The following is a 23,798-nucleotide window of genomic DNA, read 5'->3' as shown; positions in this document are numbered from 1 at the left end:
GCTGTCAGTAGCAAAATCAGTTACCTTTGATCATCCTACAGTGTTTCACTTTATGTGTACAGTGTTCTCCTAGTCCTGTTCATTCAACTCCGTATCAGTTCATGGAGGTCTTTCCAGTTCTTATAGAAATGAAGCAGTTTATTATTCCTTATGGCACAATAGCATTCTATCACCATCATATACCACAATTTGTTCAGCCATTCTCCAATCGAGGGATAGACGTCCCCTCATTTTCCAGTTGTTGTTTTTTGCCACCACAAAAAGTGCAACTATAAATAATTTTGTACAAACAGGTCCTTTCCCTTTTTTATCTCTTTGGGGTACTACCTTCCTAATGGTATAGCTGGATCAAAGGGCATGCATTCTATTAAATCCCTTTGGGCATAATTCCCAATTGCCTTCCAGAACGGTTAGATCAGTTCACAATTCCACCAGCAAAGCATTAGTGTCCCAATTTTGTTGAGAGCCAATTTCTCTTTTTTTAATTTTAATTTTTTTTTTTTTTTTAGAATATTTTCCCTTGGTTACGTGATTCATGTTCTTTCCCTCCCCCCCCTCCTGGAGCTGACAAACAATTTTGAGGTCAAATTCTTAAACTTTTCAGGGGATGAAGTCTGGGGTTTCACAGTAGGTCAGTAGCAGAGGTCCAGAGTCTAGCTCCTAACTCTTGGATGATATCTAGTAGATACCTCTAGTCCTTGTGCTTTCCTTGAATGAGTAGGGTGTGAATTAATCAGTAGTTAAAAGGATGTGAGTAGTTAATTCTTGGAAGGAATTTAAGAGGACAGCCAGGTGGCACTGTCAATAGAGTGCTGTACCAAGAGTTAGGAAGACTCATTTTCCTTAGTTCAAGTATGACCTTAAGACATTTAGTAGCTGTGTGACTGGGCAAGTCACTTAACCCTGTTTGCCCCAATTTCCTCATCTGGAAGATGATCTGGAGAAGGAAATGGCAAACCACTCCCAGTCTTTGTCAAGAAAATCCCAAAGAGATTCATGGAGAATCAGACACAATTAAATAACTACAAAGGATCTTGAAAATTTCTGGGTTTGATTAGATGGGGAAAAAGATGTCATTGCTAAATTAAGTTGATGAACAACTGCTTTAAAGTTTTAAGAGTTTGCCTAGAATAAATTTTTTGCTTCAAGTCATATAGCCAGTCAGTGTTAGAGGCACGACAACCTCAAAACAAAACACAACACAGAACTACCAAAGTAATTATAATGATAATGGCCTTTCACAGGGGTAGAAAGATTAATCTGGGAAAACACAGAATCTTAGTCTTGGGACTTTCATTTAACTAAAGAGTGCAATGTACTTATGTAGATTTTTGGACAGAGAAAATGGTATATGCCCTGCCATTATGGGAAGAAAGCATTAGCCAGTCTAAAATGGCTTTATCTTGGACATGAATCAGTTTGTGATTTCATAAAATAAGGTTGGTGGAAAGAATTTAAACACAAATTTTCCTGACTCAAGTCATAGGTCCTCTTCAGTAGCCACTATTACCCCTCATTAACTCTCTTAGATCCTTCTTGATTCTTTTGAGAATATTCTTCTCATTCAGTGACACTGATAAAAAAAAATATTTTTGTAAATAAAAGCAAAGGATATATTATAGAGAGAAACAACTCTGAGGAAGTGAGTTAAGAAACAGGCTATTTATTGGAAAAGACTGATCTGGCACTTGGTGGAGGGCATTTCCCAACTGGACTTTAGTTAATTTAGTGGTTGGGAAACTCTACTTTTGCACTTTAGTTGTTTTTTGACCTTGAATAGTTAATGTTCAAACAAAAGTTTTTATTACCTAGATTATCAGCTTGTTTTTCAGCCTTATAAAAGACTGAGTTTTGGTGAGTGAAATCTTACATGAATTTGATTTGCAAACTGTATATGTGTTAGCAGATATGAAATTTCTTGGACTGCGCTGCCCATGCTTGAATGCCAAGTTCAGAGTTGCTGCAAATAAGTTGGACACAGGACCAACAGCAATATAATTCCAACTCTGCCTTCTCTTTCTGAACATGGACTACATTTAACTATTGATAAGATATTACTTATCAGTGGAAAGTATTATCTCTGTTACTGGAGAATTGTTAGACTGCATTTAAACTGATAGTAATGTCTGAAGTTTTGTATTTTTCTGGGATGGTTGGGTTTATAAATTTTAAATAAGAAGGCAGGCCTAGAGTCAGATTTCTACAGATTACTCTTCGTTTTGTTTTTTATTATGTTGGCAGAAAATAAGAAGTAGAGTTTGTGTTAAATAATAACCTTGATATTAAGTTATTCAGTCCTCTATAATTGTATCTTTGCCTAGCAAATAGTGACTGGATCAGAGATTTGGAATAAAGTAGCACCTAGGACAGTGATGGACAATCTTTTGAGCATGGTGTGTCAAAATTAGCCAAAACAAGCATAACATAAGGTGGTGTGTCACTTTGAGAAAAAAACCATAATTTTGCAATATTTATAGTTTGAATAACAAAAATGTATAATTGTGATATATAACTTTAATAAACCAAAATAGATAAATTAATATAGGTAGAATTGTCATCTATAGTGCACAGAGTGTCTAAGATGCACTACGGCAAATGTTTCATCCTTGGCATGTGGCCACATGTGTGACGCACGTGTCATAGGTTTGCTATCACTGACCTAGGAAGTAGGTGGTCTAAAGGGGCAGTTAGTTAGGCGGTGCTGTGGACAGATCACTGAGCTGGGAGGCAGACAGATATACTAGAGTTCAAATCTGGCTCCAGACACTAAATTAGTTGTGTGCTTTGGCAAATCAGTTAATCTCTGTTTACGTCATCTGTAAAATGGTCATACATTAATAGCACCTGGATTGGTTCAAGGATCAAATGGGATAATAATTATAAAGTACTTAGCATGATGCCTGGTATACATTAACATTATATAATGTATTAGTTATTATTATTAAAGGTCACACAACAAAGAAATGACAGTTTTGGAATGCCCAAAGTTTGTTTATGCTTGCTTAAGTTCAGGAAATAAAGTGACCTTTGAGTATTTATGTGAGACTTCTGTCTTAGAAGAAAGTTATTACAAAAATTATTTGGTGGAAAAAGTAGTTGCCAAGGGCAGTTCTTAAAAACAAACTGTAAAGTTTCCAGTGTATTAGAAGGCAGATTAATTCCTGGAATCATTATACCTGCAGGAAAGATATTCATGCTAGTAAATCCTATGTAAAAGTAGACTGAAGATTTCCAAGTCAAAGGTTGAATTACATCTTGCCTAAAAATTCTGATAGAGACCAAGAGAGCATGATTGACCTGAATTCAAACTATATCTGAATGACTGAGCAAATTATTGTGTTTATATAGATGTAATATTTGCCTGTACTATTATTTAAAACTTTTTTTCTCTCTTATACATTTTTTAAAAACCCTTAACCTTTCTTCTTGGAATCAATACTAAGTATGGCAATACTAAGGCAGAAGAGTAACAGGGGTTAATCATTGGGGGCTATTTGACTTTTCCAGGATCACACAGCTAGAAAGAGCCTGTTGCTTTTTTGCAGAATCTCAAAGTTGCAAGATATTTCATTCCTACAACATCCCAACAATTGGCCACCTAACCTTCCCTTGAAGACCTCTAGTGAAGGACTGCAAGAGGAAACTAGTGCCTTCTAGTCTTGGCCTTTGGGATATCTAATTGATAGGAAGTTTTTCTTTTATATTGAACCAAAACATACCAACCTTTCTTCATCTCCCACTCATTTCTACTTTCTAGGGCCAAGAACTAATCTGCTGTCTTGTACCACACAATAGCTGTTCCAGGTCCTTGAAGGCAGTTCTCTTGTCCTCTTTTAATCTTTTTTGTAGGGTAAACATCCCCATTCTTTAAGCTGATGCTTATCTAACACATTAATCTTAAAAATAAAATAGGAACATCCTGGGGAAAGGAAAAGTTAGTCTGGCAGTATCCTAAGTAGTATGGAAGTTTAGAGCAGGGAATGATCTTTGGCTAGAAGGGTGAGAAACAGTTTCCAGGGGAGGCAGTATAGGATTGGGTTAGGTGGTTGTTCAGTAGTTTCAGTTGTGTCCTCTTCTTGACCGTAGTGGAAAACTATTATTATCTTTATTATTATTCACCTGTAGCTTGTTTAACAATTTGCATTTGTGTTTCAGGTCAGTTGCAGGGAGATAGTAAGCATGTGTCAAGTATTTTTGAGATGGAGTAGAAATTATGCATCCTGTACTTTTGTAATAAAGAAATATTACATAATATGTAATGAAAGATTTTTACTGTCTTTCATTTTTTAAAATTGTTTTAACCCCCTCTCCCATTTCAGTTTTGTTTCAGGAATCCTTAGACCAGAAATATGGCATCAACAGTCAATGGAGAGAACCACAATGTTAACCTTTGGGAATCTCAAAAAAATATGCTGACACAGTCATTGAAGGACAATGATATAGAGGTGAGAGACTATTTAGGGAATCATGAATTGTTATACCAGAGAAAGTTGTTATATGGTGTTATAAATAAAAATTAAGTTGGGGACTTACTAATAAATTTATAAGCATTTATTGTTAAAGAGAAGGAAAAATAAGATTAAAGGGGTCAATAGCTTTTCTAACTTTAGATGAAGACCCAGTCCCCTATTATAGCTGACTTAAGAGATAAGGTAGGAACTCAAAAAAACTCCAGCCCATAGGGGGTACAGAAGCTAGGAGATCCCCATTCCTGCACTGGTTTTTCAAACTTAAGCTTCTTCTCCCTTTCCTTGGCCGATGACTTACAAACTCTGGCTACTCTCTCCTCCATGATGACTTTACACCTCAGACATTGGACTCTTGACTTAAGTGTCCCACTGTTGTGGGGGGCTTGAGGTGAACCCCTGGGGTTCGAGAAAGGTACCTTTTGCAAGAATGCAAGACTGAAACTTAGCTTAAAAATAAAAAGAGAAATTTATTTATTTAGAAGGTAATGTTGAATTTGGCCAGGAGGACAGCATAGGTGGAAGATTGCCTCCTAGGCAGAATGGCATAGGTGGAAAGCTGTTCCCTGATGATATCAATTCTGGGGGGTTTATACTCTTTACAACAGTAAAGACATGACTCTAGAGTGGTATGCACTGAGGCATGGGCAGGGGGGAGGTTTGCCTGAAGACATAGGGAGTGACCCTCATAGTTTAGAGGACAGATGAATGTCTGAGATACAACTTGATGATATCAGGGAGGTATATCTCTCTTTCCATCTTGAATCTAAAGGACAATCCAAGGAGGATATTTCTCTCAGGGTCTTATAGGAGTTATCAAATGTTTGGAGTTAGTAGTCACAAGGATAGAAGGGAGCAAAGGAATTTCCCTGCTTAGAGTTTGCCTGAAACACTTCTATAATTTGGGGGAATACAATGCCCATGCCACCACCATGGGTGCTGTGGAATTGGTGGTATTTTACTTATGTTTATCCTCACCATCTTCTATCAACAGGATTTTTTTCTTGGGAAAAATTTATTTGTAATACTTATTCTTTGTGAACATTTGATTTTTGGTGAAATTCAGAAATAATTTATGTAAAGCTCTTGCAGACCTTCTAAGTACTATGTAAATGCTAGCTATTATTATTTCTAATATTCTTTTATTGTTAAAATAATAACAAAATTAAGACCTTTGCTTTAAAGACAGATTTACTTTCAAGGTCTTTGCTTGCTACCATTGGCATATTCAAGCCCAGGCAGGGTTCCTTTGACTGGGGAGTTACAGTTGACATGAAGTGACAGGAATTACGGAAAAAAGAAGAAAAAATGAGGAGCCAGGATAGAAGTGGTACTGCTCCTGGTACTGCAGCTTAAAGGGTTTTATTGAGCAAAAACTATCATACATTGACACCAGGTGGATATCAGTGGCAGGCAGGGGAAACGATACATCTTTACTTCAAAGATACACGGCCTGATTTTAACACAGGTTAGCCAGATTCTTGATCAGGAAGAGCTCATATTTTTATGCCTATGTGATTTATGCCTATATGATAAAGAAGTAGGGAAGGAGGTGAGAAAGAAGGTATCTTGGAGACTGTGATCCTGGGAAATCCTTGCTCAATAGTGTAGAAATTGCTAAAGTGTTAGAAATGCTAAATCTAAGGATGCTTGTAATGCCAACTAGAAAGACTTGAATCAAGCACCTTTAGAAGGGGCTGGGTTCCAATTGTGAATCGAGTGCCTGCCAATTCTTTTTTTTTTTTTTTTTTTTTTTACATTTTTTTTTAAACCTTTAACTTCTGTGTATTGGCTCCTAGGTGGAAGAGTGGTAAGGGTGGGCAATGGGGGTCAAGTGACTTGCCCAGGGTCACACAGCTGGGAAGTGTCTGAGGCAGGATTTGAACCTAGGACCTCCCGCCTCTAGTCTTGACTCTCAATCCACTGAGCTACCCAGCTGCCCCTCTTATTATTTTTTAAAGGTAGAAAAGGTCAGGACTCTTTAACTCATGAGTATTTTTGAATTTGCCACAAGAAAAATGCCTTTGCAATAATATCTTATTTTTACTGAATCCTAGCTTTTGCCATAAGCCACATTTAACTCATAGTTCTTCAGTCCTTGTATTCCTTTCATATGAGTTAACTTTATAAATGACAACCTTATAATTCCTAGACCAGAGGTATGTAAATAGAGCAGGCCATTGAAGAAAAAGATAATAATACTAAAACTGTACTTTGAGATTTGGGTTCAATTTAATATAAATCTATATCCAAGATATCTAGAAAGTTGAGTAGCACCATAGCAGGAGGGCTAGGAACAATGACTACATAATAATTGCTGACATTTATATGGTAATTTACATATCTTATTTTATCCTCACAATTGTAAGATGTAAGGATGGGGGATGGGACAAAAAGAGCCAGAAGAAGGCAGGTGGTCACAGTTACTGACAGTTGGGACCAGAGAGGATTCTGGGAAGGGTCTGAAGGAAGGAGGACTTCGGCAGAGGACTGAGAGAGGAAGGAGGAGAACATCTCAGCTCAAATCCAGTCTTTGAGGACTTCCTGAGGATCTTTCTTTGGACATTGAAACCCTGATTCCCTGGTCAAAGGCATCCCTTCGAATCTCACCCGTCAAGACTTCAATAAACAAGTTAGCTAAGTTTTGGGACTCCATTTGGGAGCAGTCTCTTAGGCTCTTTCTCCCATTATCCAGCCTTGCTGAGAGACCCTTTCCAGTTTGACTTGCAATTATAGAAAGGGATAGAAATAGGAAATAGAAATAGAATCTGAAGGAGAAGAGACAAGGGGGGAGACATTTAGGAGTGGGAACCCCAAAGGTTCCCACCCAAGTGACAGACCCCTTAGAAATAGAGAAGAGGGCACCCCAAAATCCCTCTGCCCTTCACCCCTTTCCCCAATCCCTATATTGATATTAATAAAAGGAATTCATTAGTCAGATAGCGGTCCAGAGTGCCTCAGAGACCAAGGGGGAGGGGAATCACAGCTTGGTCTGGCTACCTCCATCTTGGAGCCAGACTACCACTGTGAAGTTGACTAACCTCAGGGCAGGGGCTTGCCTGAACCCCACCCTCATTCAGAATCGGATTGGGGTCCCTCATAACTCATCTTATAGGGAAGGCTTGCCCCCAACTCCTGTGGGGTGGCACAACCATCCAGGTCACCCAATTTAGGGGTGATACTCCCTCGAAGTCTCAGTGGATATTTGGCTGTGAGGTAGAGCTAGAAGAGTCTCTCTTCATAGACTTACTCTCCTCCTCTCATAACATTCATTACAGGCTCTGTTAATTCTTATAAAGATGAGATGCTATTATTATCTTCATTTTACAGGTGAGGAAAGTGAGGCTAAAAGAAAACTTTCCCAAGAAGGTGATCTAACCAAAGGCCCCCCAAATAGAAAATGTCAGAGACAATACTGTTTATTGGTTCCAAGAGAGAAGAGCAGAAAGGGCTATGCAGTTGGGGTTAAGTGACTTGCCTAGGGTCACACAGCCAGGAAGTGTCTTGAGACCAGATTTGAACTTAAGACCCCCATCTCTAAGCCTGGCTCTCAATCCACTGAGTCACCTAGGTGCCTTCAGTCTCACTGATTTTTTCTGAGTCCAACACTTGATCCCCTGGCCACCTACCTGCCTCTCTAAATTACAGAATCATAAAATGTTCAGACATAGAAGACACTTTAGGGATTAAAAGAGTCAAAGCTACTCATTTTACAGAGGAGGACCCAGATTGAGGAAAGAATTTGCCCAATATTGTTATGTCAGCTCTGAGATTAGAAATCAAGTCAACCTACCTCCTACTTTTTACTTTTTCCCCTCTATAACTGATTCTATTCCTGTAACATGCTTATGTACTTTAAAGGGTAATGATCATGCTGAAGGACTGTAATTTAGAATTAGCCTTATAATGATAATTATCATGGTCTATTAAATATAAATGTGTGTCATTTATCTCAAATATATATTAATATAATGGAAATCCTCATAATCTTATTTTTCTCCCTCAGGCCATCTTCTAAACCATTGGTTCTTTTTTGGGTAATGGCAACAAGTGAAAATGATATCTTAGCTTTTAGAATTGTAGAGGACTCTTCTTTAATGGGCCAAGCCACTGGTGCCCAAAAATGGAACCTACGAAAAGTTGGACCTATTTCTGCCACTCTTAACTTCTTTTAAGATGCTGTTGCTTTGGCAGAAGCGGACTTGCCAATTGGAAGTTTTGACTTTTTTCCTTTTAATTTCATCAGGTATATACAATCATTAAGAAGGAAAGCAATCGGCAAAAGACTGGGTTGGAGCTGATTGCTTCAGAGAATTTTGCAAGTCGAGCAGTTCTGGAAGCATTGGGTTCTTGCTTGAATAATAAGTACTCAGAAGGATACCCAGGCCAGAGGTATGTGAACAGAGAGTGGGTTGTTGAAGGAAAGAAATTAACATTAAAACTATACTTAGAGATTTAGGCTTAACATTAATCCATATCCAAGCCCTTTCTTGCTTAGAGAGATGTCCAACCTGGCATAGTCTCCTTTGCCCATTAACATGATTTTGTCCCAAGATTTTGGGTATAGGAATCTTGAACAGGGGAAAGATACCTGAAAATACAGTCTGGATTAACATGACAGAAAATCCAAGCAACCTAGATGCTATATCATTCTCCTAGAGTTAAATAAATATACCTCTTCTCTTCCATTGTTATCTTAATCCTTTCTCATTCTAAAAACTCTGGCTTTCTGTCCTAAGATAGAAGGGCCAGAGCTATGCAAATAGGATTAAGTGACTTGCCCAGGGTCATATAGCTAGTGTCAGAGGCAAAATTTGAACTTAGGTCCTCTTGACTCTAGACCTAGCATTTTATCCACTATACCACCTAGCTGCCCCCTTACTCTTTTCTTAATGCAAAAATGTGGCAAAAATGTGAACTCAGATCAGAGATCATTTTTAATACATTGCCCTCTCCCCCCCCCCAAAAAGAAAAAAAGCCACTTTTTTTTAGAAAGGACTTTAGAAGAATATGTGATTTCTTCATATTCTACTTGGAACAGATTTTAAAATTTCACTTCATTCTTACTCTAATTTTCCTGACCGCTTGAGTGTTGAAAGTCAATTCTACTTTGTTGTAGCCTCTGTGCAGAATGGGTTTTTGTTACGGCATAAATCACAGGAAAGTCATGACTTCTCCCTGAGTAATTAATTGACAATGAGAGTTAGAGGAAACCCAGTTGGAGAAGAACCCAGCCTGTAGAGTCCCTAGGCTGCTTTCCAGCTCTTAACATTGAATGGTTTCCTTGTCCTTCCCCAATTTAGTTCTTCTCTCTGGAAATTGTTACCCACAGTTATTAATAAAACATTAGCATCACAGGGACAGTCATCTCATTTTATAGGTGAGAAAATGGGTCCAGTCATTTCAGACTTACCCTAGGTCACATTGCTAGACAGTAACAGATTTGGGGCTTGAACTCTGGTCTTCTAACTCCCAAGTCCCTCCTTCATCACACTGCCACCATTTTTTACCATGGTTACATGATTCTTGTTGTCTCCCTCCACCCTCCTGGAGTTGATAAGCAATTCTACTGGATTATACATATATTATCACTCAAATCCCATTTCCATATTATTCATTTTTTAATAGAGTCATTTGCACTGCCACCATTCTGCTTTTCAGTCCTTTGTGGGGGAAATAAAGGTATTCAAATAGGCATAGAATTAAGAATTCTTCCCCTTGAGCATTTCTTTTCATTCCTTCCTCCTCATGTCCTCATTGCTTGAACTCCCTAAATAGCTGTACTATTTCTACCTGGATTAGACATTCTACCAAGTCTTGGGATGTTTGTATACCTATCTTCCCAATTATCCTTTAGGTATTATGGCGGTACTGAGTTTGTGGATGAATTGGAGATTCTGTGTCAGAAGAGGGCTCTGCAGGCTTATGGCCTGGACCCACAAAGCTGGGGGGTCAACGTTCAGCCATACTCGGGTAACTACCATGCATGTTTAGTTCTGTCCAGCTCAGACCTAAATGGACTCATGCCTTTCAAGCCCTAGGAAAGGAGTTTGAAATGCCAACCTGGGCCTGGCTCTGGGTGCAATGATGAACTAGACACAGCTCTTCTCCCCCCCCACCCCCCCATTCAGAGCATGTCCTTTACCTGATCCATTTACCCATGCCCCCTATGTCCCCTGCTTCCCCAGGGTTTCCTAAGCTTGCCCTCCCATGCCACTGTCCCAACTCTACTTTGTCTCTCAAAACTTCCTTTAGTTCTCTCCAAGGGAAATAGCTCCTAGTTTGCCCCTGAGAGAGAGATCTGATCACTCATTCAAATTTAAGTATTAATGTGTTACCTCTCACAGATATATAAATGTGTTTGTAAAGGAGATGCTTTGGGGTGAGGGAAAGGGTGGTTTCTTTGGTCTTTCTAAAACACCATAGAGACAACCTAAAGAGAAGTAAAGGCTGCCCTTGCCCCCAGCCTCCTTTGGTGTATGAAAGTTGGTGTCCATTCCCTGAAGAGCTACTGCCAGGGTTGAGGGTTCAGTTGAACTTGGGCCCTCTGATGGCAAAAGACCTCTGTTCTCTGTTCCAGGATCTCCTGCGAATTTTGCAGTGTACACAGCCCTAGTGGAACCACATGGGAGGATTATGGGTCTAGACCTGCCTGATGGGGGTCACCTCACCCATGGATTCATGACAGATAAGAAGAAAATCTCTGCTACCTCCATCTTTTTTGAGTCCATGCCCTATAAGGTAAGGGAGGAAGGCTTTATTTTCTAGTAAAAGTTTCTTCTGAAATCTTTAATATATGATAAAAGGTAGTGGGTCCTCATGTGAGTTCTTACAAACAGTCCTTGTTTCTCAGCTCCTTATTCTGCTTCACATTTCTGTAGATAATACATAATAAAGACCTATATGTTGAATCCTCATTCATCAGTTTCCAACAGCTTAACACCATTGCACAAAAAAGTCAATATTTCACAAATAAATCTCTAAGGCTGCTTCTGATGTAGTGATTTTACATTGGTGATATAGCTTGTTGGCCCTGAAGAAATCAGCTGAAGATAATGAGAACTTTTCATTATGGTTTTAGCTTCCGCTGAGCAAACATGTTCTTTATGACTTAAAAATCAGTGTTGCCACCACTGAAGTCCATGTTATGATCTAAATTTGATCTGATGTAACTCTTGGCTAATTTGTATCCAGGAATGTAGCTCTAGAGTCAAGGTATTTTTGTTTTGACTAGAATTTTTATGGAATTAAAAAAACAAATGAACAACTGTTTTCTTCTTGGCTAATCCACTGTGAAGAAGGTAACTTATTTTGGTAAATTAATTCATCTTTCATATATCTCTGACTCCCCTAGTTGTTTTCTCATTCCCTAAATCTAAGTTTATTATTAATTTGCCTTTTGGGACAGAAGAAAGCATGATTACATTTATGACTTCTGGCACATGTTTAAGTAAAGGAATATCCCTTGATTTGTGTAGAGGAATGAATTTTAACATCCAAAATCCAATCAACCTTATTATTCACCCCTCATTAGTTCCTGTTGGAAGGTAGAGCCATAAATTACTCCATAAGTCCTCAAACCTGTCCTCTTTTTCCCTCTCTGAGTATCCCTTGATTTATGTAGAGGGAAGAATCTCAATGCTTAGGGAGGTGAACTGAACTGATAAATCCTCAAACCTATCTTGTTTCCCCTCCTTGTTGCACTCATTTTGAACTTATACTACAACTCAACAACCCAGTACCTTCCCTACTTAGGGTTTTTTGGGTAAGTGTTTTCTATTAGATTGTAAATTCCTTGAGAACCAGGACTGACTTTCATATTTATATCTTCAGCACAGTGCCTTAATAAGTGCACAGGCATTTTATCAATGTTTATTGACTGTTTTCAATTGTGGAATGAGTCTTGGGGGAGTAAAGAACATTTTGTTTGACTTGACTCATTTTATTTTATTACTGTCCTTCTTCAGGTAAACCCAAATACTGGCTATATTGACTATGACAAACTCGAAGAAAATGCCCGACTCTTTCACCCGAAACTGATCATTGCAGGTAATTAGCTTAAGAAAACAGCCTCACTTTTTGATGAAGCCTTATGACATGATCTTCTGTCATATTTAATCACTTTCCAAACCCATGCTGAGGCCCGTCCTTGGTTTCACCAAGTTCCTTAAATCTGAGCCTAACTTTGCATTCATTTTAGTTTGGAGCTATTAGACTTGTTGCAGATTCTTTATAAATCTAGAGAAATTTAGAGCACAAAGGCCCAGTAAGTTAAACCCTAAAGAGAGATTTGTGACTGAGATATGAAGCATTTCATTACTTCCTATCAGGAGGAACTTTGTGGATAAAAATTGAATTTTTTCTGTTCTGAAGGTATCTTTATTAATTTAAGTCTGAGGACTTGGAACCAAGGACCAGTATTTTCACTGCTTTTCACAGTGTTCTTTAATCTTAGTGCCTTCTCTTTATTAGCTTGCTTATACATAGTAGTTTGTATGTTGGCTCTACAATTTGACTATGAGCTGCTTGGGAGCCAAGGCTGTCTTTTGCCTTTTCTTTGTATTCCTACAACTTGGCTTGGCATCCTTTCAGTCTTGTGTGGTTCTTCATAAACTCATTTGGGGTTTTCCTGGCAAAGATACTAGAATGGTTTGCCATTTCCTTCTCTAACTCATTTGACAGAAGAGGAAACTGAGTTTAGTGACTTGCCCAGGGTCATACAACTAGTATGGCTCTGAGGCCAGATTTGAAGATGAAATAACATGGTTAGATTTATGTTAGAGGAATATCAGTTTTGCAACTGTGTGGAGAGTGGATCAGAGAAAAGACAGACTAGAAGCAGGGAGGTTTTCTCATTGTACAAGCTTACTTGAAAGGTGAAGAGGATCAGAACTAGGGTAAAGACTGCATAAAATGAGAAATCAGGGCAGATGTGTGAGTTAATGTGGAAGTTAATAAGACTTGGCAACTGACTATAGATGGGAGGTGAGAGAGAAGGAAGAATAACCAATCCTTGGTGCCTGGAAATATTATGGTAACTTTAACAAAAATAGGGAAATTTAGAAGAGGGATGGGTCTGGGAGCAACCATGAGGTTGAGTCTGAGATACCTATAAGACATTCACATAGAGATATCCAGTGGGACTGTTGGTCATATGGGACTAGACTTCAAAGAGAGATAGATTGATTTGAGGGGCATCTGCAGAGAATTGTAATTGAACCTCAAGGAACTGATGGGATAGCCAAGAATTTAGAGAAGTAAAAAAGGGCCCAAGACACAGACCCTTATGACAACCTAACAAAGAATACTTAGGACAGGGTCTCAGAAGCCAATTAACGATTGAGGATCCAGGAAAAAAGGGTAGTTGACAGCATTGAAATAAGACTTTTGGATTATCAGGGTCAACCTGAAAAAAAAAACTACCAAAATAATTGAAGTAGGGAAGATTAATCCGGAGAGACTCACAGAACCTCAGGCCTAGGATATACAATGAACTGCAGAATGCAGTGTGCTTATTTAGATTTTGAGAGGGGCCAAAGCTTAGGCTCTGCCACCTGCTTGGGAATGATGCACTAGTCTCACTCAGCCTGGCAGGGTACCTACCTGGGTTTGGCGTAGATACTGAAGGGGGAAAACTTAAGAATGCTTAAGATTTGATACTATCTGCTAATCCTATCTAGGAGGTGAACAATGAGATCTTTGAGGGTTTTATTGTTCAGTCTGGTACAAGAATCAGTCAGGGTGTTTTTTTTTTGTTTTTTTTTTTTTGTCTTATGCCAGAAAGAGATTTACTAATTATTTCTTTTGCCAGCAATTCACAGGTACATAATGAAGGTGTTTTAGCTTTAACACGAGACATCTTACTTCAAGGCTACATATAGGTGGTAAAGATAAATTTTATTTTCTTAATGATCTTTTCAGATAATGTATTTTTCAGATGTTTTAAAGTTATACAACTAACCCATCAAGGATATGTCAGAACATGTGGCACACTGGCCATGCAATTTTAAACAGTTTATGCTTTTGATGCTGATTGAACAACATAAATCAATAATGCTTTTACTTCATTTCTTTGATATTCTTTTCTTTGGATCCCAATTGAGATTTGGCAGAGTGTTTTGCAGCTACTTGTATAAAATATGTGCCAAGATGGACACCTATAAAAGTTAATCCAGCTACAAAGAGCCAGTTCTTTCTAATCCAGCTGGTTTGTTTCATCTCTTTTTCTTGTGTAAAAGCAAAATTTAAGTTTCAAAGACAATCCTTTTGGTAGGATACTTCCTTCTAAGCATTGCATGATTGCTATTTGACTTGTTTTGGGTTCTTCTGGGGAATCACATGTGCCGCAATTCCAGGTTCTGGAATACTGTCCTCATTAGCATTAGTAGTTTGGAAAATCGGATTACTCTTAATGCTCTTCCACCCTATGTGAATCAGTCCGATAGAAGGTATCATAACAAGAAGAACTTTGTTGTCTCTCCAAAAGGTCTTAAAACTCATAGTAACTTTGGCAACAATGTACCTGCCCACCCGCTGCTTGCCTCCGGAGGATTCTACATTGCCACTAGGCCGGAAGAGCAGTCAGGGGTTTTTTAAAGACATATTACTGCTCGAGGTTTCATAAAACAAGGTTGTCTTCTATAAAGAGATTGATGGTAACCTTGGTCAGAAGCCAGATTGTGAGGGTAGTGAATTGTAGGGGAGTAAATGGCACATGCAGGTATAAACAAAATCTTTCTAGAAATTTGACTCTGAAAGGGAGAAAAGTTAGAGAAAATAGCCAAGAAAGATCAAAGGAATGGGAGACATTAGGGGGCATTTCTGTACTGACCAGGTAGAATCTGATAATGGGCATCCTTGTTTTACTCCTGATCTTACTGGGAAGGCTTCTAATTTATCCCCATTGCATATGATGTTTGTTGATGGTTTTAGGTATATACTGTTTATTATTTTTAGGAAAGATCCTTCTATTCCTATACTTTTCAGGGTTTTCAATAGGAATGGATGCTGTATTTTGTCAAAGGCTTTTTCAGCATCTATTGAGATAATCATGTGATTTTTGTTTGTTAGACTGTTGATATGGTCAATTATGTGGATGGTTTTCCTAATGTTGAACCAACCTTGCATTCCTGGTATAAATCCCACCTGATCGTGGTGAATGATTTTCTTAATTACTTGCTGGAGTCTCTTTGCTAGTATTCTATTTAAGATTTTTGCATCTATGTTCATTAGGGAGATTGGTCTGTAGTTTTCTTTCTCTGTTTTTGATCTCCCTGGCTTTGGAATCAGTACCATATTTGTGTCATAAAATGAATTTGGTAGGACTCCTTCTTTGCTTATCATATCAAATAATTTGTATAGTATTGGGATTAGTTGCTCTTTGAATGTCTGATAGAATTCACTTGTGAATCCATCAGGCCCTGGCGATTTTTTCTTAGGGAGTTCTTTGATGGCTTGTTCAATTTCTTTTTCTGATATGGGATTATTTAGGTATTCTATTTCTTCTGCTGTTAATCTAGGCAGTTTATATTTTTGTAAATATTCGTCCATATCACCTAAATTGTTATATTTATTGCCATATAATTGGGCAAAATAGTTTTTAATGATTGCCTTAATTTCCTTTTCATTAGAGGTGAGGTTTCCCTTTTCATCTTTGATACTGTCGATTTGGTCTTCTTCTTTCCTTTTTTTTTATTAGATTGACCAGTACTTTGTCTATTTTATCTGTTTTTTCAAAGTACCAGCTTCTAGTCTTATTTATTAATTCAATAGTTCTTTTACTTTCGATTTTATTAATTTCTCCCTTGATTTTTAGTATTTCTAATTTAGTTTCCATCTGGGGATTTTTAATTTGCTCGCTTTCTAATTTTTTGAGTTGCATGCCCAATTCATTAATCTCTGCCCTCCTTAATTTGTTAATATATGCACTCAAGGATATAAATTTCCCCCTGAGTACTGCCTTGGCCGCATCCCACAGATTTTGGTAGGATGTCTCATCATTGTCATTTTCTTCAATGAAATTATTGATTGTTTCTATGATTCCTTCTTTGACAAATTGGTTTTGGAGAATCATATTATTTAATTTCCAATTAGTTTTTGATTTTCCGGTCCAGGTGCCCTTACTAATTATTATTTTTATTGCATTATGATCTGAGAAGGTTACATTTATTATTTCTGCTCGTTTGCATTTGTTTGCAATGGTTCTATGCCCTATAACATGGTCAATCTTTGTGAATGTGCCATGTGCAGCTGAAAAGAAGGTGTATTCCTTTTTGTCCCTATTTATTTTTCTCCACATATCAATTAAATCTAATTTTTCTAGGGCTTCATTCACCTCTCTTACCTCTTTCTTATTTATTTTTTGGTTTGATTTATCTAGATCTGAAAGAGGAATATTTAGATCTCCCACTAGTATGGTTTTACTATCTATTTCCTTCTTGAGCTCTGCCAGTTTCTCCTTTATGAATTTGGATGCTATGCCACTTGGTGCATATATATTGAGCAGTGTTATTTCCTCATTGTTTATACTGCCTTTAATCAGGATGTAATGACCTTCCCTGTCTTTTTTAATCATATCTATTTTTACTTTGGCTTTGTCAGAGATCATAATAGCCACTCCTGCCTTCTTTTTCTCATTTGATGCCCAAAAGGTTTTGCTCAAGCCCTGAACCTTTAACTTGTGTATGTCCACCCGTCTCATGTGTTTCTTGTAGACAACATATGGTAGGATTTTGGTATCTAATCCACTCTGCTATTTGCTTCCGTTTTATGGACGAGTTCATCCCATTCACATTCAGAGTTATAATCATCAGTTGTGCATTTGCTGACATTTTTGTTTCCTCCCCTATTCCTACCCCTTTTCGTTAAACTATATCCTTTAAAACCAGTGGTTTGCTATTAAGACCCTATTCCTTATCCCCTCCCTTGACTGACTTCCCTTCCTACCCTCTCCCTTATTCCCCGCCCCCCTTTTTGTTTTTAACGGCCTTATGAATTCCCTCCCCCTTCTTCTCCCCTCCCTTTTTTTGACCTCCCCACTCCCCTGTTTCCCTTGATTTATCCCCTCTGACTTTCTCAGAAGGGTTAGATAAGAGTTTTATGTCCCAATGGATAGCATAGCTACTCTTCCCTCTCCGGGTTGATTACACTGAGAGTAAGGTTTGATTATTACCTCTTAATACTCTCTTCCTCTCCTACTTATAATAGTATTTGTCCCCTCTCCTTCCCATACCCTCTTTGTGTGTAATAGAATATCCTATTTTTCTTATTCACTCAAGTTTCTCTTGGTGTCCCCTGCTATTCACCCCCTCTTTCCCATCCCCCATGTCATCTTAGATTATTTAGTGTTCCACCCTCACCCTGTGAATTATTCTTCTGATTACTATAATAGTGGATACTATAATAGTGAATAGAGTTCACTACAGAGAATTATACATAACATTTCTCTACATAGGAATACATATGATTAGATGTTACTGAGGCCCTTAGAAAGGCAAATTTAAAAATTATAAGTTTTCTTTCTTTCTCCTCTGTTATTTACCTTTTCATGTTTCTCTCGATTTTTGTGGTTGGATATCAAACTTTCCATTTAGCCCTGGTCTTTTCTGTGCAAATACTAGGAATTCTTCAATTTTGTTGAATGCCCATACTTTCCCCTGGAAATATAGTCAATTTTGATGGGTAGTTGATCCGTGGTTGCAGGCCCAGCTCTCTTGCCTTTCTGAATATTGTATTCCAAGCCTTATGGTCTTTTAGCGTGGAGGCTGCCAGATCCTGTGTGATCCTGATTGGTGTTCCTTGGTATTTGAATTGTCTCTTTCTGGCTTCTTGTAAGATTTTTTCTTTTGCTTGAAAGCTTTTGAATTTGGCAATAATATTTCTAACTGTTTTCTTCTCTGGATCGAATGTAGTGGGTATTCTATGAATCCTTTTGTCTATATTGCCCTCTTGTTGTAGGACTTCAGGGCAATTTTGCTGAATAATTTCTTTTAGTATGGAGTCCAGGTTTCTATTAATTTCTGGTTTTTCTGGAAGACCAATTATTCTCAAATTGTCTCTTCTAGACCGGTTTTCTTGGTCTGTCACTCTCTCATTGAGATATTTCATATTTCCTTCTATTTTTTCAGTCTTTTGACTTTGTTTTATTTGTTCTTGTTGTCTTGAGAGATCATTAGCTTCTAATTGCTCAATTCTAGCCTTTAGGGACTGGTTTTCCGCTCTAAACTTTTCGTTTTCAGCTATGATCTTTTCAATCTGGTCATTTCTGGTGTTCAATTTGCTTATCAGTTCATTTGATTTCTGAGCCTCACTTTCCAATTGCAAGATTCTACCTTTTAAACTGTTATTTTCTTGTTAGATCTCTTCCGTCTTCCTCAGAATCTCAGTTTTGAACTCTTCCATAGCTTGTGACCCGTTTTCCTTATTTGAGGAGGGTCCGGATTCTTGTTTGTTCTCCTCCTCTGTTTGCTCGGTTGTCTGAATTTTCTGTGTAAACGTTGTCGAGTGTTAAAGACTTCTTTTTCTTGTTTAGCTTTCTCTTCTGAACTTCCTGAGTCTCGGTAGCCATCATTAGCCCAGCAGCTTCTCAGCTTTATCCTCGCCGCGGTCTTTTGGCTTCTGAGGTCTGAGTTCTGGTTTTTTCCAAGGTCAGGCCCCCTGGTGGACCCCCTTGCTTGATCCTCTGCTGGAGGATCCTTTACAAGTCTCAGGGCGCTGCTTCCACAGTCGTATCCCCGTCTGCACTGGTTCCCCACTCAGGGTTTCAGAGCTTTGGCTCGTGGCTGTGTCTGCCTCCACCCACGCCTCCGCCGCGCCTGCGCTCTCCCGCGCTCAAATTTCGGGTTCGTTCTTTGGCTTATTGGGGTCCCAAATCTTGCTGCTCTCAGGAACAGGCCCTGTAGCTGCCAATGACTCGATGGGTGCCCCAAACTTGCTCTATTTCTTTTTAACTGGCTTTGGCGCTATAGGTGGTGTGTGTGGAGGGGGTGAGGGTGGGGTGGTTGCTCAGCCTGCAATTTAGTGAGAGCTATTTCACCCCTTTATTGCATGGAAATGCCCCGATTCCACGTACCTTCCACGCTGCACCCTGTTTTGGGATTCCTCCGTTCGTCTGGACTTGTTTTTATGTCCCCTTGAGGAGTTTTGTGTGTTTAGGTCAGGAGAGGTTAAGAGCTGCTTCTTACTCTGTCACCATCTTAACCCAGTGGGGGCATTTCTGATAGTAAAGAGAGAAACCGAAGCTAGAGGAGGGATAATAGATGGGAATCTAAGAAGTCACAGGTGAGCCAAATGAGAATGAAGAGTGGGGTCTAGGAGGAATGAGGGAGAGGTGAAAGGATTAGAGGTTGTGATCCAAGGAAGGAATGTTCTAGATCATAGAATTTCATGCAGATCTTTGATGAGAACAAAAGTGGCTTAAGTTGGAGTGAAGGTGTAGATTATGGTCATTTTGGTTGCTAGACCAGAAAGCCACAGTATTTGAGATAATATAGAAGTACATGTTGAAGGGGTAAAACTGAGTGGCTTTGTGGATTGAGAGCCAAATGGACATCTTTTCTAACCCTAGGACAGGTAAACTGCATTGGATTGTTGCTCCCACCTTCATGGGGTACTGGAATGACCTCTTTTCTCTTTCAAACATAGAGAAAGGAGATTGATGGGGCAGAGTGATTAAAATATCTGTGGTGGGCAGATCTTGAGAATAACAAGAACATTTGGCTTCTGGTCTCTGATGGTTCCAAGTCCTTAGTGGCCCTGTTTTGGGGACATTTGGATACTGAGAAGAGGGTAGATTTTCTTTTTCATGTCCTGCAGCTACAAGATATGCTTGTGTGGGTTGAGCACTGTAAGAGGGAAAATTTAGGTATTTATAGATATATATTAAAATATGTGGCTGCCAGGAATCAACAATTCAGGTTGATTCCGTAATTAAATCAGACCCAAGTCAAGGCATGGGGTTGAGGAGTTTATTTACAATCTGGTAAAAAGTAGGAATAAAGAGAAAGGGAGAGGCTAGTCCAGACCAAAGGCCTGGACAGAGAGAGAAAAAGGTTATAAAGCTTAATAAATGAAGCTGTAAGCCACAAGGCCCAACAACCAGATAGGCAGAGTTTAGAATTGGCCCAGCTAGGCCAAGGAAGTCAGCCTAACTTACCCACGTGACAATATAGAGTGTAAGCGTTCTGTGGTCTCGGAGATGCTTCTGCTCCCAGTTCGAGAGGGCAACTGCCCCCACAGGAAGTTCACTAACTTACTTAAAGAGATAGTGTCTTTCATCACTTCCTGTGGTCCACCTCTAATTCAAATGGACAAATGGCAGTTTCTACATTGATTTGGACTGCCCAAAGGATAGTCCCTTATTCTTGATTTGTTACTTATTGTCACGTGTGGGTAACTCGTCTCCCCTCCCCGCTAAGGGAGGTGAAAGTGACATCATTAGCACGCCTAGGTTGAGTGGATTTTTGGCTATTAATGGGCTCGAGCTAATTCTATTTACACAGCACCTGAAAGGGAAGCTGGGGACTGAGGGGAATATGGGTGGAAGGGTTAAAGATTAGGGTACAAAGAACATAAAGAGAGAAAATGGGCAAGAGACACAGCATTCTTCAGTCAGCTTCATGTCCAGCCTGTTGGGTGCTCCTCTGATGGTGTGAGAAAGTCTGGAGTCAGACAGGTGGACTGGATTTTATCAAGGTTTCAAGGAAACCTTGTGGGATTGTTAATCAAACTGGTGTCATGGCAGAAATATTAGCATCACATTGGTAATCAACAACAAGATAAAAGAGATGGATGCTAAGACAAAGTACCCAGACCAGAAGTTCAAAATGCTGAGTGAAGTGCCTTTGCCATTACAAAGAAGCTGTAGAAATTGTTTGCCAGCCTTCCAGACAGGAGCTGTTTGAATTCCACAAAATTTGAGCCCCGATTCAATTCAAGGATCCAGAAATCAATCATGTGAAATAGTAGAAATATATCCATAAGTCTGGTACATGAGCACTTCGCTCATTAGAGTCTGCTTTTGAATACATCTTTAATACTTTCATGATTCATTCATAGCTGAAACCCTTCAGACAATCTTTGGCTTCGTTACCTCATGTCTAATCTCAGTGTTTTGAGGTGTGAAGACCAATAAAGGGGAGTGCTTTTAGTCTTTTATAAGTATGCATTTTAAATTTTTAAATAAAAGAATTATTTTACCAGTTAAATGTAATAAATTTACATACAAGTTTTTCTAAGTTATATAATTGAATTTAATCACTCTCCTTCTTCCCTTCTCCCTCCTGATGGCTGTCATGCAATTTGATCTGGGTTATATATTGTATTATTATGCAAAATATAAGAAATATGTATTTTTAGAAGTGATTGCCATAACATTTGTACAACCCAGTGGAATTGCTTGTTGTCTCTGGGAGGGGGGAATGAAGAGGAGAGGGAAAGAAAATGAATCGTGTAAACATTGAGAAATTTCTCTAAAACAAATAAATAAATAATTTTGGAAATGGCTTTGTATTTAAGCATTCAAGATAAGTCAGTTTTCTGATGTTTCTCAAACTTGATGCTCCCCCACCCCCTTTTTTTTCCCATCCCAGGAGTCAGCTGCTATTCTAGGAACCTGGACTATGCCCGAATGCGGAAGATTGCAGACAGTAATGGAGCGTACCTCATGGCTGACATGGCCCACATCAGTGGACTAGTGGCTGCTGGAGTAGTCCCTTCTCCCTTTGAACACTGTGATGTGGTGACCACCACCACACACAAAACCCTTCGGGGCTGTCGGTCTGCCATGATTTTCTATAGGAAAGGTGTGGATCCTGAGAATGAGCATTTCTCCCAGCTTATTTGGAGCAGCCCCTCTTAGGAAGGACCTGTGATTCTGTTACCTTTGTAGGAGTAGAAAGTTAGGAGACTGTGGGCAAGAAGAAAGACAGGAGGAAAGCCCAGTGCTTCTTGTGGTCAAGCCACAGTGACCCCATTTATAGCCCCACCCAAGAAAGCCAAAACTCCTTGGTCTGGCATTTATTTCCCTCTGATTTGGCTTCAGAGAGCCTTTAGCCTCATCTCTAACTACTCTCTCATCTACCCTGTGGTCCAGCCATGGAACTCTTACTCATTCCCTGAATTAACCTTGTTCATTCATACCATCATCATGTCTTTGCATATCCTTTTCTCCTTTCATCTCTTTTTAACCCCTTACTTTATTTACATCTTTAAATTAATACTATGTATTAGTGATAAGGGCTAGGCAGTGGGAGTTAAATGGGTCATACAGCTAAGAAGTGTCTGAGGCCAGATTTACACTCAGATCTCCTGGCTCTCTGCCCACTGAGCCACCTAACTGCCCCCCCCCCCCCCAATCTCCACCCCTTTCATCTTTTAAAACCTTATTTGTCCTTGAAAGGTCCAATCGAAACCTTCTTAAAAGATTAAACCCTTCAAACTAGAAATGATCTCTAGGCTCCCAGTGATACTTTATCTCTTCTTTTATCCCATTCTATGGTTTATTGTAGTTATTTATGCATGGACTTTATATTTATTACTAGACTGTATACTTTGTAGCGGATCTTATCAATTATAGAAGCTATATATAATATATTTTTATTTACGCATTATATTTTAAAATGTTCAAAATAGATTTATATTTTAAATTCAAATATATTTATATATTTAAATTTAAGCTTTATTTTTATTTAAATATTAAAACATTTTTTATTTAAAATATACTTAATATTTATTTATTTAAAGCTTTTTTTTTTTTTTTTTTTTTTTTTTTTAATTTTTTCCCCTCCATGTTACCTGATTCTTCTTGTCTCCCTTCCCTCCCCCTTCCCGGAGTTGACAAACAATTCCACTGGGTTATACATATATTATCAATCAAAACCTATTTCCATAATATATGTTATTTAATTTTAAAATATAATGGCTAATGCTTAAGGCAAAATGACTGCCTATAGAATAGCTGTGTCAGGTCCAAAGAGAAGGTCAAGTGTTATCTTGACTCAACCACATTTCTCAGCCTTAGAAATCTGATCATTCCTGTTAAAAAATTATGCCTCCATGCCTAGTGCTCTCTAGTTCAGTGATGGCCAGATGCAGCCCCCTGAAATGTTCTCTCCACTGCCTAACATTATTCCTAATCTGACAAATACAATGAGTAGGATACAATACAATGAAACTCCAAGAGTTGTCTTAGAAATAGACTGAAAGGGGCAGCTGGGTAGCTCAGTGGAGTGAGAGTCAGGCCTAGAGACAGGAGGTCCTAGGTTCAAACCTGGCCTCAGCCACTTCCAGCTGTGTGACCCTGGGCAAGTCACTTGACCCCCATTGCCCACCCTT

The 23,798-nt window shown here is 38.8% G+C and overlaps 1 protein-coding gene across 2 annotated transcripts in view; it reads left to right on the top strand.

The window, feature by feature from the left end:
- Positions 1–4,335: 4,335 nt before the first annotated feature.
- Positions 4,336–23,798, top strand: part of SHMT1 (serine hydroxymethyltransferase 1) — a 34,207-nt gene continuing 14,744 nt past the window's right edge. For both annotated transcript variants that reach the window (XM_044661805.1, XM_044661798.1), the window contains exons 1-6: positions 4,336–4,445; positions 8,713–8,858; positions 10,324–10,439; positions 11,047–11,207; positions 12,434–12,515; positions 22,055–22,267. In XM_044661805.1, the coding sequence (XP_044517740.1) occupies positions 4,350–4,445; positions 8,713–8,858; positions 10,324–10,439; positions 11,047–11,207; positions 12,434–12,515; positions 22,055–22,267 (814 nt within the window). In that variant the 5' untranslated portion in view covers positions 4,336–4,349. The remainder of the gene's footprint in view (positions 4,446–8,712; positions 8,859–10,323; positions 10,440–11,046; positions 11,208–12,433; positions 12,516–22,054; positions 22,268–23,798) is intronic.

The sequence above is a fragment of the Gracilinanus agilis genome, chromosome 1 (assembly GCF_016433145.1).
Source record: "Gracilinanus agilis isolate LMUSP501 chromosome 1, AgileGrace, whole genome shotgun sequence".
Classification (NCBI taxonomy): domain Eukaryota; kingdom Metazoa; phylum Chordata; class Mammalia; order Didelphimorphia; family Didelphidae; genus Gracilinanus; species Gracilinanus agilis.
The sequence above is the reverse complement of the archived record's forward strand: the minus strand, read 5'-3'. Positions and strand labels throughout refer to the sequence as shown.